At 38.5% G+C, this 14,888-nt stretch overlaps 1 protein-coding gene and 1 non-coding gene across 2 annotated transcripts; one reads left to right on the top strand and one right to left on the bottom strand.

Annotated features, from left to right (window-relative positions):
* Nucleotides 1-8,084: 8,084 nt before the first annotated feature.
* TRNAT-AGU (transfer RNA threonine (anticodon AGU)) lies at nucleotides 8,085-8,158 on the bottom strand. The gene has a single exon. It is a non-coding gene; the product is annotated as a tRNA-Thr (tRNA).
* Nucleotides 8,159-8,261: 103 nt separating this feature from the next.
* On the top strand, nucleotides 8,262-14,739 carry LOC141622854 (GTPase LSG1-2-like). Its single transcript, XM_074438872.1, has 7 exons — nucleotides 8,262-8,646; nucleotides 11,798-11,899; nucleotides 11,984-12,070; nucleotides 12,221-12,314; nucleotides 12,918-12,974; nucleotides 13,119-13,198; nucleotides 13,408-14,739. Exons 1-7 carry the CDS (start codon nucleotides 8,423-8,425, stop codon nucleotides 14,519-14,521), a joined length of 1,758 nt encoding a protein of 585 aa, XP_074294973.1. The 5' UTR covers nucleotides 8,262-8,422; the 3' UTR covers nucleotides 14,522-14,739.
* Nucleotides 14,740-14,888: the final 149 nt, after the last annotated feature.

Here is a 14,888-nt window from a genome sequence, read left to right as displayed (position 1 = left end):
ATGATACGTCATGACATGGATCAAGTAATAGAAGAAGCTGAACAACAGTTGGAGCCACTGTCACATGAGGAGGCTGACCAGAATTCAGGGGGAATTAACCCTCCCTCATCTCAAAGTGAAGCTAGCTCATCCAGGGGGAATGAGGAGTGTAGTGAACCAATCACCAACCGAATTGAAACCAATCCACAAACACACTCACACAATATTCCCCATGCAACAGCTTCATCGACATCACAGCATCGTAACCAACCGAAATATATGAAACTTCTAACATCCTTGCTCCAAAGAAATGGAAGCATCAAGGCTCCCATCCTCTATCAAACTTAACCAGTGACCTTACCTCAGGAATAAAAACCAGATCATCACTCCAAAATCACTGTGCTTTTGAAGCATTCATTTCACAAATCGAACCCACAAATATCACAATGGCACTAACCGATGAATATTGGGTCACGGCTATGCAAGAGGAATTGGAGCAATTTGAGAGAAACAAGGTATGGCATCTGGTCCCTAGACCATCTCAACGTACTGTAATTGGTACGAGATGGGTCTATCGCAACAAGCTTGATGATGTTGGAGAAATCCTAAGAAATAAAGCTAGACTAGTGGTACAAGGGTTTAATCAACAAGAAGGGATTGATTACGATGAAACCTTTGCACCAGTAGCTAGGCTTGAAGCCATACGAATGCTCGTAGCGTTTGCATCTCATATTGGCATAAAACTTTTTCAAATGGATGTTAAAACTGCTTTCTTAAATGGCTATCTTGAAGAAGAAGTTTTTGTCGAACAACCCCCGGGCTTTTTAAACAATGAGTTCCCTAATCACGTATTCAAACTTGACAAAGCACTTTACGGTTTAAAACAGGCTCCAAGAGCCTGGTATGATAGGCTTTCAAAATTTCTATTAGAAAATGGCTTTGTACGTGGCTCGGTTGATAAGACATTGTTTATCAAGTCACAGTCAGAGGAACTGTTGCTTGTGCAAGTATATGTCGATGACATTATTTTCGGTGCAACTAACAACATTCTTTACAAGTACTTTTCGGATCTTATGACTTCTGAATTTGAAATGAGCATGATGGGAGAACTTGGATTTTTCCTTGGTCTTCAAATTAAGCAAAATGAAAAAGGGACTATGATTCACCAACAAAAGTACTTAAAAGAAATGATAAGTAAGTTTGGGTTAACTAGCTCGAATCCTATGCCTACACCTATGATTGCCAAGCTTAACTGACAAAGACGAAAATGGTAAGAGTGTTAGCGAAAGGGTATATCGAGGTATGATCGGTTCATTGCTTTATTTAACCGCTAGTCGACCCGACATACAATTTAGTGTATGTGTGTGTGCTCGTTTCCAATCAAATCCCAAAGAATCACACTTCAAAGCCGTCAAACGGATTTTTAGGTATTTGATTGGAACACAAGGTTTATACCTTTGGTACCCAACTCACTATGACATTGATCTTGTAGGATTTTCAGATGCAGATTATGCCGGGAGTTCATTGGATAGAAAAAGCACCTCGGGCATTGCCACCTTCTTAGGACCGTGCCTTATCTCATGGGCATCCAAGAAACAAAATACCGTTGCTCTATCCACGGCCGAAAGTGAGTACGTAAGTGCCGCTCTTTGTTGTGCTCAAATTCTTTGGGTACGACAACAATTGCGTGATTACGGTCTTATTTTCGAAACTACTCCTATATTTTGTGATAATACAAGTGCCATTAACATCTCTAAAAATCCAATACAACATTCTAGGACTAAGCATATTGATATAAGGCATCACTTTTTACGTGATCAAGTGGAAAAAGGAAATATATGTCTAAACTTCTGTAGAACGGAAAATCAAATTGCGGATATTTTTACAAAACCGTTAGAAAGAGAACAATTCGTAAAACTTCGGTTGGAAATTGGTTTGTTAGGCGACATGTGACATAAATTAAAATTATCTCTCCTATATGATTGACTAGAGATGAAATGATGCCTATGTGTTCTCAAGTCTAAAATGTCTAAATTGCCATATAAACAAGTGTGCCGAAACAATTGCATTGGACTCTACATTTTGCATTAGGATTTTTGTGCATTGAGCTTTGCGCCCACTTTATGTCTAATCTAAAGCATATCCTACACTATGCCTCCACCTATGCCATTATTGTCCCCACCTTTACTCCACCTCAACTCTTACCCATCTCCTCTTTATTACTTCAACCGTCCATCAATTCCACTTTCCCATTTACCCACAACTCCTTCAACAATCAAAGATTCCCTCAACCTCTTTCATCTCCCAAAACCGTCAAAACCATCACCCACATAAATGGCTCCCAAAAATTCAAAAAGAAGAGAACTTCAAAACCTTCGAAATACCTTCAACCCCAAATTCATTGCCCAGCAAAAAATGGCCACACAGTCCGCTGCATGTACTGAAAAATCCGACAAACCTACCCCGTCTCCTACCAAACCACCAACAGACAAAACAAGTGTTGCACGAAAAAAATCCATGGCTGTCAAAGGCAGAGGCCGTGGTAGAGGAGGCCGTGGTGGATTAAAAAGAAGTCCACCAATCTCGTTAATGTTGGACTCCAACGTTGATGTTGATTCCGAGGAAGACGAGGATGAAATGGTTGTTACTGTTGTTGAAGAAGAAGAAAAAGAAAAGGAGGTTGTTGATACTGCTGAAGAGATAAATGATGGTAAGGAAGAAAAAGATGAGGAAAGAGAGAAAGAAATTGAAAAAGAAAAGGAAACAATGAGTGAAAACAATGCTGAAAAAATTGATCCCCCAAATCAAAATTCTGAAACGGAAGTCCTTCATGAAAAAGAGGCTACTCCCAACATTGAAAACATCAATAAAACCCCAAATGAAGACACTGTTGATGATGATTTCGAACCCCTTTTTCCCAAAAACCCCAAAACAAAATCCCAAATCAAAATGACTGAACTATTTGGAAATGATGACGATATTGCCAATGAAACCCCAACCCCGTCAAAGACAAAATCTGCAACCGGTTCCAAAAGAAAGAAGGAATCTAAGTCACGAACGGCTAAAAAACCGAGGTACCAACGAAAGAAAGAGGTGGAGCTTCCAAAGGAAGATGATGATGTCATTGAGGACAAAGTTCCTCTCAATTCATGCACAGAGTTGATGGTCATCACTCATGATGAGCCATTCAAGAACGAGGTCCTCACTCATCTTAATTCTCTTGACCTCCCTGATGACACCCTCAGGCTCTGTCACGGCATACTTACATGCTGCTTCCACAGTGGGAGACGCTACAAGAAAACATGGTATGATTCTTCCCCGGCTTTTGAATTCTTCAAATCTGCTATTATTGGTCAAGGGTGGTTTAATCTCCTCGACAAACAAACTCCGGTTTACCTGTCAGAGTTGATTCAGTTCTATGCAACAGTCAAGGTTGATGTTGCTTCTGGTAATCTCTCGGCATTTATCAACCAAACACCCTTTGTCTTGACCATTGACCAACTTGCCTCTTACCTTGAGGTTAAAGCCGAGGGTCTTACCACTTTTCCTAAGACTACCTGGGGTGATATTGATGAAACCATGGCTAGTGAGGTTATGAGAACCCTTCGACCCGACAATGGCAGTGGCACCACCAACATATACGCCTATGAACTTCAAGCCCCTCACCGTTTCACCTTTAACCTTGTTCACCGAGCCATCTTACCAAGTAATAACAGTCGGGGACGATGTTCTCTTCTTGAGATGCTGCTTATTCACCACATTATCAAACATCGTCCCATCAACCTACCCCAACTAATCTTTCACCGTATCAATGAGATTGCCCCCGACCTCCAAAAAGGGAAATTTGATAAGAAGACTGTGATTCCATATGGTATGTGGTTGTCCATCGTCTTCATGAAAATGAAGACTGTCATGAAAGGTAGCCCAGGTATTGAAAAACTCAGTGATGACATGACCATGGGGTTGCTTTCTCAAATGACTCTGGCAATCAACAATGGGAAGTTAACCCGTAAGTTCTCGGGTAAAATCAAAACTGGTGCAACAGGTAGCTCAACTGGTGACATGGGTGTTGTTCTCGGTAAGTTAGACAAACTTATGACCATGGTGTCCAAATTGGTTGTGGACAATGAGACTCTTAAGGAAGATGTTGTTGAGCTCAAAACCCTGAATGAAGATCTTATTGAGCGTGTGCAAGCTCTGGGTAGTCATGTGTCCGATGATGAATGAGGCAGCCTCACCTACCATTGCCTTCCTATCCTTTTGACTCTCTGTTCTTAATTCTTATGCAAACTGGACTGTTTCTTTTCTCTTATTTCGCACACCTGTTGTTGGTTTAATTTTGTACTACTTGAACATGTTATCGTCTTTCTCTTGATGATGTCAAGAGGGGGAAGTAGTTAAATTATGTGTTTATGTGTTAACTAACAACTCTTCGGCTAACGTTCACCGTAAATTTATCTTAGCTATAATGATTGAACGTTCTACTTAGGCCAAGCATGTTGACCCCCACTCACCTTGATCATGTTTAAATGATGTTCTTTCTATTTGGCTCAAAGACCGACCCACCATGGGCTTAGGGGGAACTTCACATATTTAAAACTTGCCATCATCAAAGGGGGAATTTGTTAGAACACTTGGTTGATGATGCCAAGTTTCATTATGATTTAATTGTTTACCTCTTAGTAAGTTTTAGCAAATTGAAGCATCCCATGGTTGCTTAAAGAAGTTCAAGATGATCAAGATAAAGGACAAGTCAAGCATGTCCATAGTCTAGAAGAAATGTTGTAAACGAGGTAGTTAAGCATATTTCTTTTGCGCATAAGTTATGGCAAAACCATGCAACAGTTCATGAGACTGTTGCACCATGGTTTCTAGTACCAACGTATGGAGATTTTTCGTGAAAACTCACAAGTGTTTGAAACTCTTTGAAAAGCTTTTCTATGTTTAAAACAAACACTAATTTAAGCTGAAGAACAAAAGGAATATGTTTTGCACAATAGCCAATCTCTTTTTATACAAGTTGCTTTCTTTATGCTAAAAACATGACTTATGTTTTTTGTGCTTTATGGGGAACACCCCTTTTATCTTGAAAGAAAAGTAACCATCTTGAGTCTCTCAAAGAATGTTTGCTCTGCATATTTCTAAGCTGAAAACACACGCTGCAATCTTATGGGCAGTAGATTAAAGTAGTAATAAGACACTTCTCCTACATACTTCCTTTATCTATAAATAGCCAACTCATGTTTTCATTTATGGCAAGACTTGAAAAGAGCAATTCACTGTAAACACTTTGCAAAACTTTTCAAAGATTCAAAGCATTGTTCATCAATCATTTGCAAAACTGTTTTTCTGTTTTCAAAAGTCTTCAATGTTTTTTTTTTTAACCGTAATAATCTCCAAGGTACTAGTTCGCTTAAACTGTTGCATAAACGAATATGTTCAATGATTCTCGTGTTTAGGTCTTAATTGTAATCTCCATGTTCTTAAGTGAACCACTGAGATTCTGACTCTGTAAACCGTTGAGATAGAACCTTAAGTCTTGAAGCGGAGTAGCCTCGAGCAAAGAAAAAGTCTTGAAGCGGAGTAGCTTTAAGCATTGCAACCGGAGTAGGTTGGCGAGTTATTTCATTGTAATGGTTTAGTTAAGTTTGAGTAAATTTCTAAACAAGCAATAAAATAACGGTTGGACGTAGGCTCTTAGTAGGAGCTTTGAACCAATTTTTAAACACTGTCTTGTTCGTTTATTTACTTTCATGTTCTGTTATCACTTCTCTTTTACACGTTGATCTCACTCTCAGTGCCGTGCAACAGTCTCTCATCTTGCATAGATAGACTGTTGTACCGTTTGTAAACTTACAATCCATTAAGTTTCTCAAACTCGTATTAATAGATTCTACTTGCGTTAGTAAATTAACCAAGTAAGGGAGAAAATTTTAAAAGGTACACCTAATTCACCCCCTCCCCCTCTTAGGTGTTTATCGTTCTTAACTCTTCAAGATGTATACGATTGATTAAAGGTCAGGGTTTTCGGGTTTATCTAAATGGTTTAAGGGCAAACAAGATGATTCAAGGAGTCTATGATGATGTTTATCTTAGGATGAAAAATCAATCTCTTGATTATCCTAAAGGTGATTACTAACTCTCATTAAGCAACACACTTTTCTAAAACATGCAACAAGACCACCACAAACTCTCATTCAATGGAGGAATTAAGCAATTATGACAAAAGGCACAAGCTCTCACTCACACCATTCATCAAACACCTTGTGTGCATGATTAAGAAAGACAAACACTTCACCAAAGATTCAAAATAATCAAACTATCATGCCCAATAATCCGATTTAGACTCCCCCTAAATCCTAGAAAGATTACTACTCACTCATGTTCAAATTGTTCAAACAAACAAATGGAAAAGAACAAATAACAAAAAGAGATGACATGGTAAAGATTCCAACAATTATAAAAGACAAGTTAAAATGTAAACAATTGATTAAGCAAGTAAATAAGAGAAGAGATGTACCAACAAGAGTAAAGATGATTGCTTTGATTGAATAAATGAAGGAAATCCTTCAATATCTCTCAATACAATCCCAAAAACCAAATGTAAACAATTGATAATAACTAATACTAAGCTAATTTTACAATTTTGATGTAGAATAGAGCTGCTGTATCCACCGGCCTGCCGACAGAGAATACCTCTATCTTGACTTTTTCTTCACTTCCTTCAGTCTTGCTGCTCTATGTCGGCTAACCGGTTGTCGGCCGGCTATGCCGGTAGCGAGTCTTCCAAGTTTTTGCTCCAAAACACTTCATCAAAAATTCTAAGTACTGGGCGTGTGTTCCCTGCCGGTGGGCCGGCTGCCGGCCTGCCGGCAGAGAACATCTGTTGGCTTCTTTTCTTCCCTTTCTCCTCAAAGCAATGCCCCCTGCCGGTGGACCGGTTGCCGGCCTGCCGGCAGAGGACTACACTCAGCTCCTCATCTCCCTGTTCTTCATGCTAAGGCATTGAAATGCCTCCCTCGCCCCAATTCTTCCCTAATCGCCTTGATTCCCGCAAGAGGGTACACCTAATCACAGATACGAGAATTGAGCACAAAATACAAGGAAAAGCACACAAAAACCGACTCGATATGAGTCGGAATGCGTAAAAGAAGAAGAGAAATTCGGTGCAAATAAATCATATATCAAACCTCCCCACTCTTGAACATTACTCGATATGACTCATGTAAGATTCACCTTAGACTCCATACATTATCTGACACATGAGATCCACTCATTGGTTAATTTTCAAAACTCATCTTGACTTTTGTTAGATTATTGATAGTCTTGTCTTGAGAAATCTTGTTTCAAGACTACCCTTAAACCCTGCAGACTCCAGCTAGAATCAAGGCTGCCTTTCTTATATTTCCAAAGTAGTTTGATGAACAAATTTTTGCATTTGACATTTTCACCAAAGTTAGAGAATCCGACTTAATCGCAAATTCGCAATGTTGTCAATCCTCATTTGCGTCGCCCGACTCCCCATGTATGTCATGGGCCCATTGCTCATTAATTACCCACTTATCTCGTGCGACGTAGCCCAGGTCAAATAGTGTAATTTTGGGCCTAACAAGTAAGACTCACCAAATTCTTAAGACTATGTCACTTCAGCTTTTCACTAACTTTTTTTTTTTTTTTGAGGAAATCATTAACTTTTATTGTTCAGACTCAGTTAAGATTCACTTTAGACTCCATACATTATATTATTGATAGTCTTGTCTTGAAAAATCTTGTTTCAGGACTAACCTTAAACCCTGCAAACTCTAGCTAGAATCAAGGCTGCCTTTCTTATATTTCCAAAGTAGTTTGATGAACAAACTTTTGCATGACATTTTCACCAAAGTTAGGGAATCCGACTTAATCGCAAGGTTGTCAATCCCCATTTGCTTCGCCGCCACTAACCCAAACTCGGTGGCCTTAGCTTAAAAGTTTATGGACATGAAGAATCACGGATAACATAAAATGGATCTCGTATTCTTATTGATATTTCGTTACTAGTTACTACCCCTCGAGTCCTTGGTTGAAAACTAAAAAGAGAAGCATTTTATAAAGTGTAAAAAATGAAATGCTCTCGTTGAGAGTCGAACTCAAGACCTCCCGCTTACTAAACGGGTGCTCTAACCAACTGAGCTACGAGAGCCACGATGTCAATCTTCTGTTCTTTTTACCTTTCTACTGGAACATTTCAGGTAAACCATGAACTCAGCGCATACGTGACAGTGTCTCAATACCTCCTTTCTTCTGAGCCTTTCACCCTCAACATCAAAAACAGGAATGCGCCTCCAACCCTTAAAAAAACCCATCAAAAATCAAAACTTTCCAATAAAAATCAAAATTTTAATTCGTTCTTTCAATTAATTTCAATTAAAATTGCAAGAAATTGAAAAAAAATTAGGTTTTCGAAATGGGAAAAGGGGAAAAAACAGGGTTAGGAAGAGCCCTAGTAAAGCAACATAATCATATGCTACAACAAAATAAAGAAAAGGGTCGTTTTTATAAAACTCATAATAATAAAGTTTTGACTTCCGTTACTGAAGTTTCTGATATTGATGCTGTTCTTGAACAAGCTGATGAAGCTGATCGTGCTTTTACTGCTGATAATCCTGTTCCTAATATCCTTCTTGATGAGTATGTGTTGTTTTTTCGATTAGTCTTGTGTAAGGCGGTTTTACGGTTCTAATTTGAAGGAAATGGTGCCTGTGTTAGTGTAGAGGTAGTTATTGTAAGAACCCTTTTTGTAGTATAGTTGGGTAAGGCCGCCGTACACAAGTATTTGTGTTCCTGTCCATAATATTGATGAGTATGTGTTGGTTTGAAATGAAATGGGGTGGTTTTGTTTTTTCGATTAGTCTTGTGTAAGGTGGTTTAACGGGTTCAAATTATAAGTAAATTGTGCCTGTGGTAGAGTAAAAGTAGTTATTGAAGAACCCGTTTTGTAGTATACTTGGTTTAAGCGATTTTATGGGTCCTTAGTATCCTTTTTGATGAGTATGTATTAGGTTTTTATGAAATGGGGTGTTTTTGTTTTTGTTTCGATTAGTCTTGGGTGAGGCGGTTTTATGGAGGGTTTAAATTATAAGGAAATGGTGCCGGTGTTAGTGTAAAAGTAGTTGTTGAAGAACCCGTTTTATGGTATACTTGAGTAAGGTGGTTTTACGGGTCCCTAATATCCTTCCTGATGATGAGTATATCCTGATGATGAGTATATGTTGATGTTGGGTTTTGTTTTTGTGTGAAATGGGGTGTTTTTGTTTTTCTTCGATTAGTCTTGTGTGAGGCGGTTCTACGGGTTCAAATTGCAAGGAACTCGTGCCCATGTTAATGTAAAATTACTTATTGTAAGAACCCGTTTTGTAGATATACTTGAGTAAGGCTGTTGTACACAAGAATTTGTGTTCTGTTTTTAGGTTTATATCAAGAAATGTGTGTGGCTTGGACAGGGGGGAGGGTGTTTGTGTAGGAATTTTATAGAGATTGCATCTTTAGCGTTTTTGTTCATGGTTTGTTGAAGCTTGATTGTTAGTTAATGTGTGTTAGTGGAGTTATTAGTGTAAAAGTAGTTATCGAAGAGCCCTTTTTACGGTATACTTATGTAACGCCACATTAGACAAGTGTTAATGTTTAGTTTTTTTTTTTTGACAAACGTGAATGTTTAGTTTGTTGGTTGGCAAGAAATGTGTGGTATTAGTGAAGTTTGTGGCTTTGGTGGTGTTTGTTTAGGTATGTTATACAGATTGTATTTTTAGGGTTTGTGTTGCTGGTTTGATGAATGAAGTTTGATTGTTAGTTAATGTGTATTAGTGGAGTTATTGAGCTTGGATAAAGCTTATTTGAAAGGGAGTTAGCTGAATTTTATAATGATGTTATCTTTAGCATTTTGTTGTTGGTTTGATGGTTTGATGGAGTTTAATTGGTAGTTATTGTGTGTTAATGGAGTTATTGAGGTTGAATAAAGGCTATACGAAAGGGTGTTAGCCGAAATTGGGAAATGAGATTTTTGGCTTTTCCATTGTGCCGTACAAATTCAATTTGTGAAGAGTAGAACCACTGGTTGCTCTTTGTTTTACAGTCATGTAATAAAGATTGAATCTTGGGGTCTTTTGGGATGTCCTTATTGGTTGAGTGGGAGCTTTCTCTGTTTTTATGATTTCATGTAAGTAGTAAGCTTAGACCTTTAGAGTTGTTAATTGTTCATGTGCTAAAACATGGTTTATCCTTGGAAGTTTGGAGGTTTTCGCGTCGATTAGATGGAGGGGAGAGGTGTTGCAGAGCAGAAGGGAAGTGCATTGGTTGCTACTTTGATTGTATTTGTTTTTGGACACAATTGAGGTTTGATGAATTAATTGGTTGGGACTGTGGGTTGAGTTAGGAAATGTACAGACAGAGAGGGAGAGAGTAGATTGAACTTTCTGTAGAAGTATTGTTTTCAGCTGGTTAAGATCGTTTTGAGGTCGTGGTTACCTGAGACGTCACATGAAATGTTTTCAAAAACTTATATGAGATTGTCTTACATGTTTTCAAAAACTTATATGAGATAGTATTAGTGGAGGTATTGAGGTTGAATAAAGCTTGTTTGAAGGGTGTTAGCTGAATTTTATAAAGATTGTAGCTTGAAGATTCTGGCTTGATGATGTTTAATTGTTAGTTAGTTTGCGTTAATGAAGTTATTTAGGTTGGATAAAGCTTATTAGAAAAGTTGTTAGCTGAATTTTGTTAAGATTGCATCTTTAGGATTTGGTTGTTGGTTTGATGAAGCTTAATTGTTCGTTAATATGTACTAGTGAGTTGTTTGGGTGGGATAAGGCTTATTTGAAAGGGTGTTAGCTGAATTTTATGAAGATTGTATCTTTAGGCTTTTGTGTTGGTTTGATGAAGTTTAATGGTTAGTTAGTGTGGGTTAGTGGAGTTATTGAGGTTGGATAGAGCTTATTAGAAAACCCACTGGTTTTGTTCTTTGTTTCATAGTCATAATAAAGATTGAATCTTCGGGTCTTTTGGGATGTTTTTATTGGTTGAGTGGGAACATTCTCCGTTTTAATGATTTCATGTAAGTAGTAAGCTTAGACATTTAGGGTTGTTATTTGTCCATGCACAAAAACATGATTTACCCTTGGAAGTTTGGAGGTTTTGGCATTGATTAGATGGAGGGGAGAGGTGTTGCAGAGCAGAAGGGAAGTCTGTTTGTTGATACTTTGATTGTATTTGTTTTTGGATCAAGTGAGGTTTGATGAATTAATAGGTCGCGACTCTGGACGGAGTTAGAAAATGTACAGACGGAGGAGAGAGTAGATTGAATTTTCTGTGGAAGTGTTGTTTTCATATGGTTAAGATCGTTTTGTGGTCGTGGTAAGCTGAGACATCACATGAAATGTTCACAAAACTTATATCATGTAGTATTACATGTTAGACCGACTCATTAACCCTATAGTAAATGAGGAAAATATGAGGATTTAAGCTGATCTCAGTCAAATGTGAGACCCGTCTAAGCGTGTATTCTCAAGTGAAATTGCCACTTGATTCCCCTTAAACTGGAACCCCCCCCCTCCTCTCAGTAGTTAATATTGCCCTTGAGGCAATCGCTACTAGTTTGGTTAATAGTTGTGAAAGTATCACTAGTAAAATTATGTAACTATCAACTCGTTAACGAATATTGGAACAGTGATTTCATGTGTGTTATATATTTATATATCTTCAGCCATCTCCTATTGCTAAATTATACGAGGAGCCGCTATTCTCTTCAAGTTGTATGTACTCAACATTTCATGATTTGCTCTTACAGTGACTCAAGCTCAAGCACCAATGCCTTGACACCTGAAGATAGGAGGAACCTGCAAAAAAAGGAGGAAGCACTACATGCTGGCAGCCTTCGCGTGCCTCGAAGGCATGCACATCTTTACTTGTGATTAGTCTTTTCTTGTTAAAACTACATAGTTCATCAACAATTAATTGTTTTTTATCCCTGTAGGCCGCCGTGGAATGCTGGAATGACAGTAGATGAGCTTGATGTCAATGAAACGCAGTCCTTTTTATCGTGGCGTAGAGGCCTTGCCAAGTAAGTTTAACTGTTCCAAGACAGAAACTATCTTAGCATGTAAATATCCCACATTGTTCTAGGTATTGATAGCCTGTTTTATACTTTGTGAGATAGAATAGATGCTGAGTTATGATCAGTTTCTGTAGATTGATGTCTTTTTTGCTGTAGGCTTGAGGAGAATGAAAAGCTTGTTCTCACTCCATTTGAAAAGAATTTGGATATATGGAGGCAGCTTTGGCGAGTGGTTGAACGTAGTGATCTGGTAAGTACATGAGAAATATTTTCTTTGTGCTAGCCTGCTAAGTGGGAAACGTGATTCAAGATGAACGAAATTTTAGTAGAAACTTCCTGAATAGAGTATCTTTGTATTATTTTTATTTTTTTATCTTTATGGGGGTGCTTCGGGATATGATTGCCATACTAGACTTTTAGGTGTACGAATTAGGAAATAGGAAGTACTCGAGGAAAATGTCCCAGGCGTAGTTTGACATTATGGGTGATGTGTTAATTTGGAATGTTACCGATTTCCCCTCAGAACGCATAGCAATGAATAGGTCAATGTGGTTGAGGAGCTCCACCAAAGACAGCTTCCATGGTTTTGCCCAAAAAGTCACAGAATGAGAATCAATTTACATAAGTGGCCCTTGTATAATTTTATTGTTAAACTGCTTCCATCTAGTAGTAGTGATAGATGTGTGAGAATTGTTGGCAACAAATGCCTTGCTTTGCCTTATAAATTCAAAAAGCTGGTGCTTTGTTTTTAAGGCAAATTATTATGGTATACTCCGTAAGTCCGTATTATCTTTTCTTCGACAGTTGCTTTATGTAATACCTTATCTGATTGCGCATCTCTCATTGTTTTCAGCTTGTAATGGTCGTTGATGCGAGAGACCCTTTGTTCTATCGTTGCCCCGATCTCGAGGTATCGTCACCATTATAGCTTTATTACCTATATTTACTCTTTTCTTTCAAATTCCGAATTAGTAACAAACTTTACACACTTTTGCACATGTCTAACTTCGCATATCGCACATTGTGTTGCTTCATATTTTCTTCTTGGCTTTAGGTGTATGTAAAAGAGGTTGATGAGCACAAAAGGACAATGTTGCTTATCAATAAGGCAGACCTTTTACCGCATGCAATCAGGTTCTTTCCTTCTCAATTCTCATATTCTTTGGGTTTATTTTTCATTTTGGTTTTATCTGGATTTGAGCTCGGCAGGACACCAAGCACAGCAAAGCTTTCCCTCCTAAGTTTAAAAGTGTTGCATACCAAGGAAATAATTTTTTGTAGCGTATCTCGTCTAGAAATAAGGTTAAGTTCTATCAGGAATTTTACTCTCTGATCATGTACAGGTTAAAATGGGCCAAATACTTCAATGATAATGACATCCTGTTTTTATTCTGGTCGGCTAAAGCTGCCACTGCTACTCTTGAGGGGAAGAACCTTCCCTCATTGGATAATGAAGACACTTTGCAAGAATCTGAGGACATTGATACAAAGGTTTATGGTAGGGATGAGTTGCTGGCCCGCTTACAGTTTGAAGCCGAGGAGATAACAAGGTTGAGGAAATCAGGGCCGAATGTCGGAAATGCAGGGACAAATTCAGCCAGTGTAACAGTGGGATTTGTCGGTTACCCTAATGTCGGAAAGAGCTCAACAATAAATGCTTTGGTTGGTCTGAAACGTGCAGGTGTAACATCTACTCCAGGAAAGACCAAACATTTCCAAACCCTAATAATATCTGACAAGCTTACTCTATGTGATTGCCCTGGACTTGTTTTTCCGTCCTTCACCAGCTCGAGACATGAGATGATTGCTTGTGGGGTTTTGCCGATTGATAGAATGACCAACCAGAGAGATGCTGTCCAAGTTGTTGCCGATAAAGTTCCAAGGTCGGTAATTGAACAAGTTTACAAAATCGGTTTGCCAAAACCAAAGCCCTATGAACCCCAATCCCGTCCTCCATTGGCATCCGAGCTTCTGAGAGCTTATTGTGCTTCTCGTGGATATACTGCCTCGAGTGGACTACCCGACGAGACTCGGGCTGCCCGTCAAATTTTGAAGGATTATATTGATGGGAAGTTGACCCATTATGAGTTGCCACCTGGAATGTCGGATGATAACACGATTGAGAGTAATGAAGCTCTTCTTTCATCCAACTTGTCCGATATTGATGAATACGACTCATCTGACATTGAAGATTCATTATCGGGTAATGAAATAGAAATTGGATCAGATCTAATCGAGGACGTTATGAAAGACCTTGACTCTTTTGATCTTGCCAATGGACTAGCTGCAGAGAAGGCCAACCCAAAGAAAAAGCCTCTTAAAGCGTCCCACAAGCTTCACAGAAAGCCACAGAGAAAGAAGGATCGGTCATGGAGAACTGGAAATGACGGTGGAGATGGGACGCCTTTGCCTCGGGTCTTCCAGAAGCCATTGAATACCGGCCCTCTTAAAACTTAATATTGTTTTCTTATGCCATTCACCATGGAACTATGGAAGTACACTTGAAAGAACAATCTGTCAGAACCATCTGAGACAATAGTACTAATGTTTGTTCTATGTTCTGTAATTTTTACATTTGTAGCCTGAAATGAGATTTTTGCCTCTTGCTTTTACTATTCTCGACTTCATGTGCATCCTGGATACAAGAAGTTAAGCGTAATCAAATTTTGTCAATAGCTTTTGTGCCCCCGCTAACTCAAAATGAGTTTTTAGCAGCTAAATATTTAGGAATCTCAAAGTTAATTGTGGAGGGTGATAATTTATGTGTTATTAACTTGACAAATTCCTTGGAAAATTTCTAGTATTATGTGAAGTTAGACTTCAT

The sequence above is a fragment of the Silene latifolia genome, chromosome X, assembly GCF_048544455.1.
Source record: "Silene latifolia isolate original U9 population chromosome X, ASM4854445v1, whole genome shotgun sequence".
Classification (NCBI taxonomy): domain Eukaryota; kingdom Viridiplantae; phylum Streptophyta; class Magnoliopsida; order Caryophyllales; family Caryophyllaceae; genus Silene; species Silene latifolia.
Note: the sequence above shows the minus strand (reverse complement) of the source record. Positions and strands in the feature narration are given on the sequence as shown.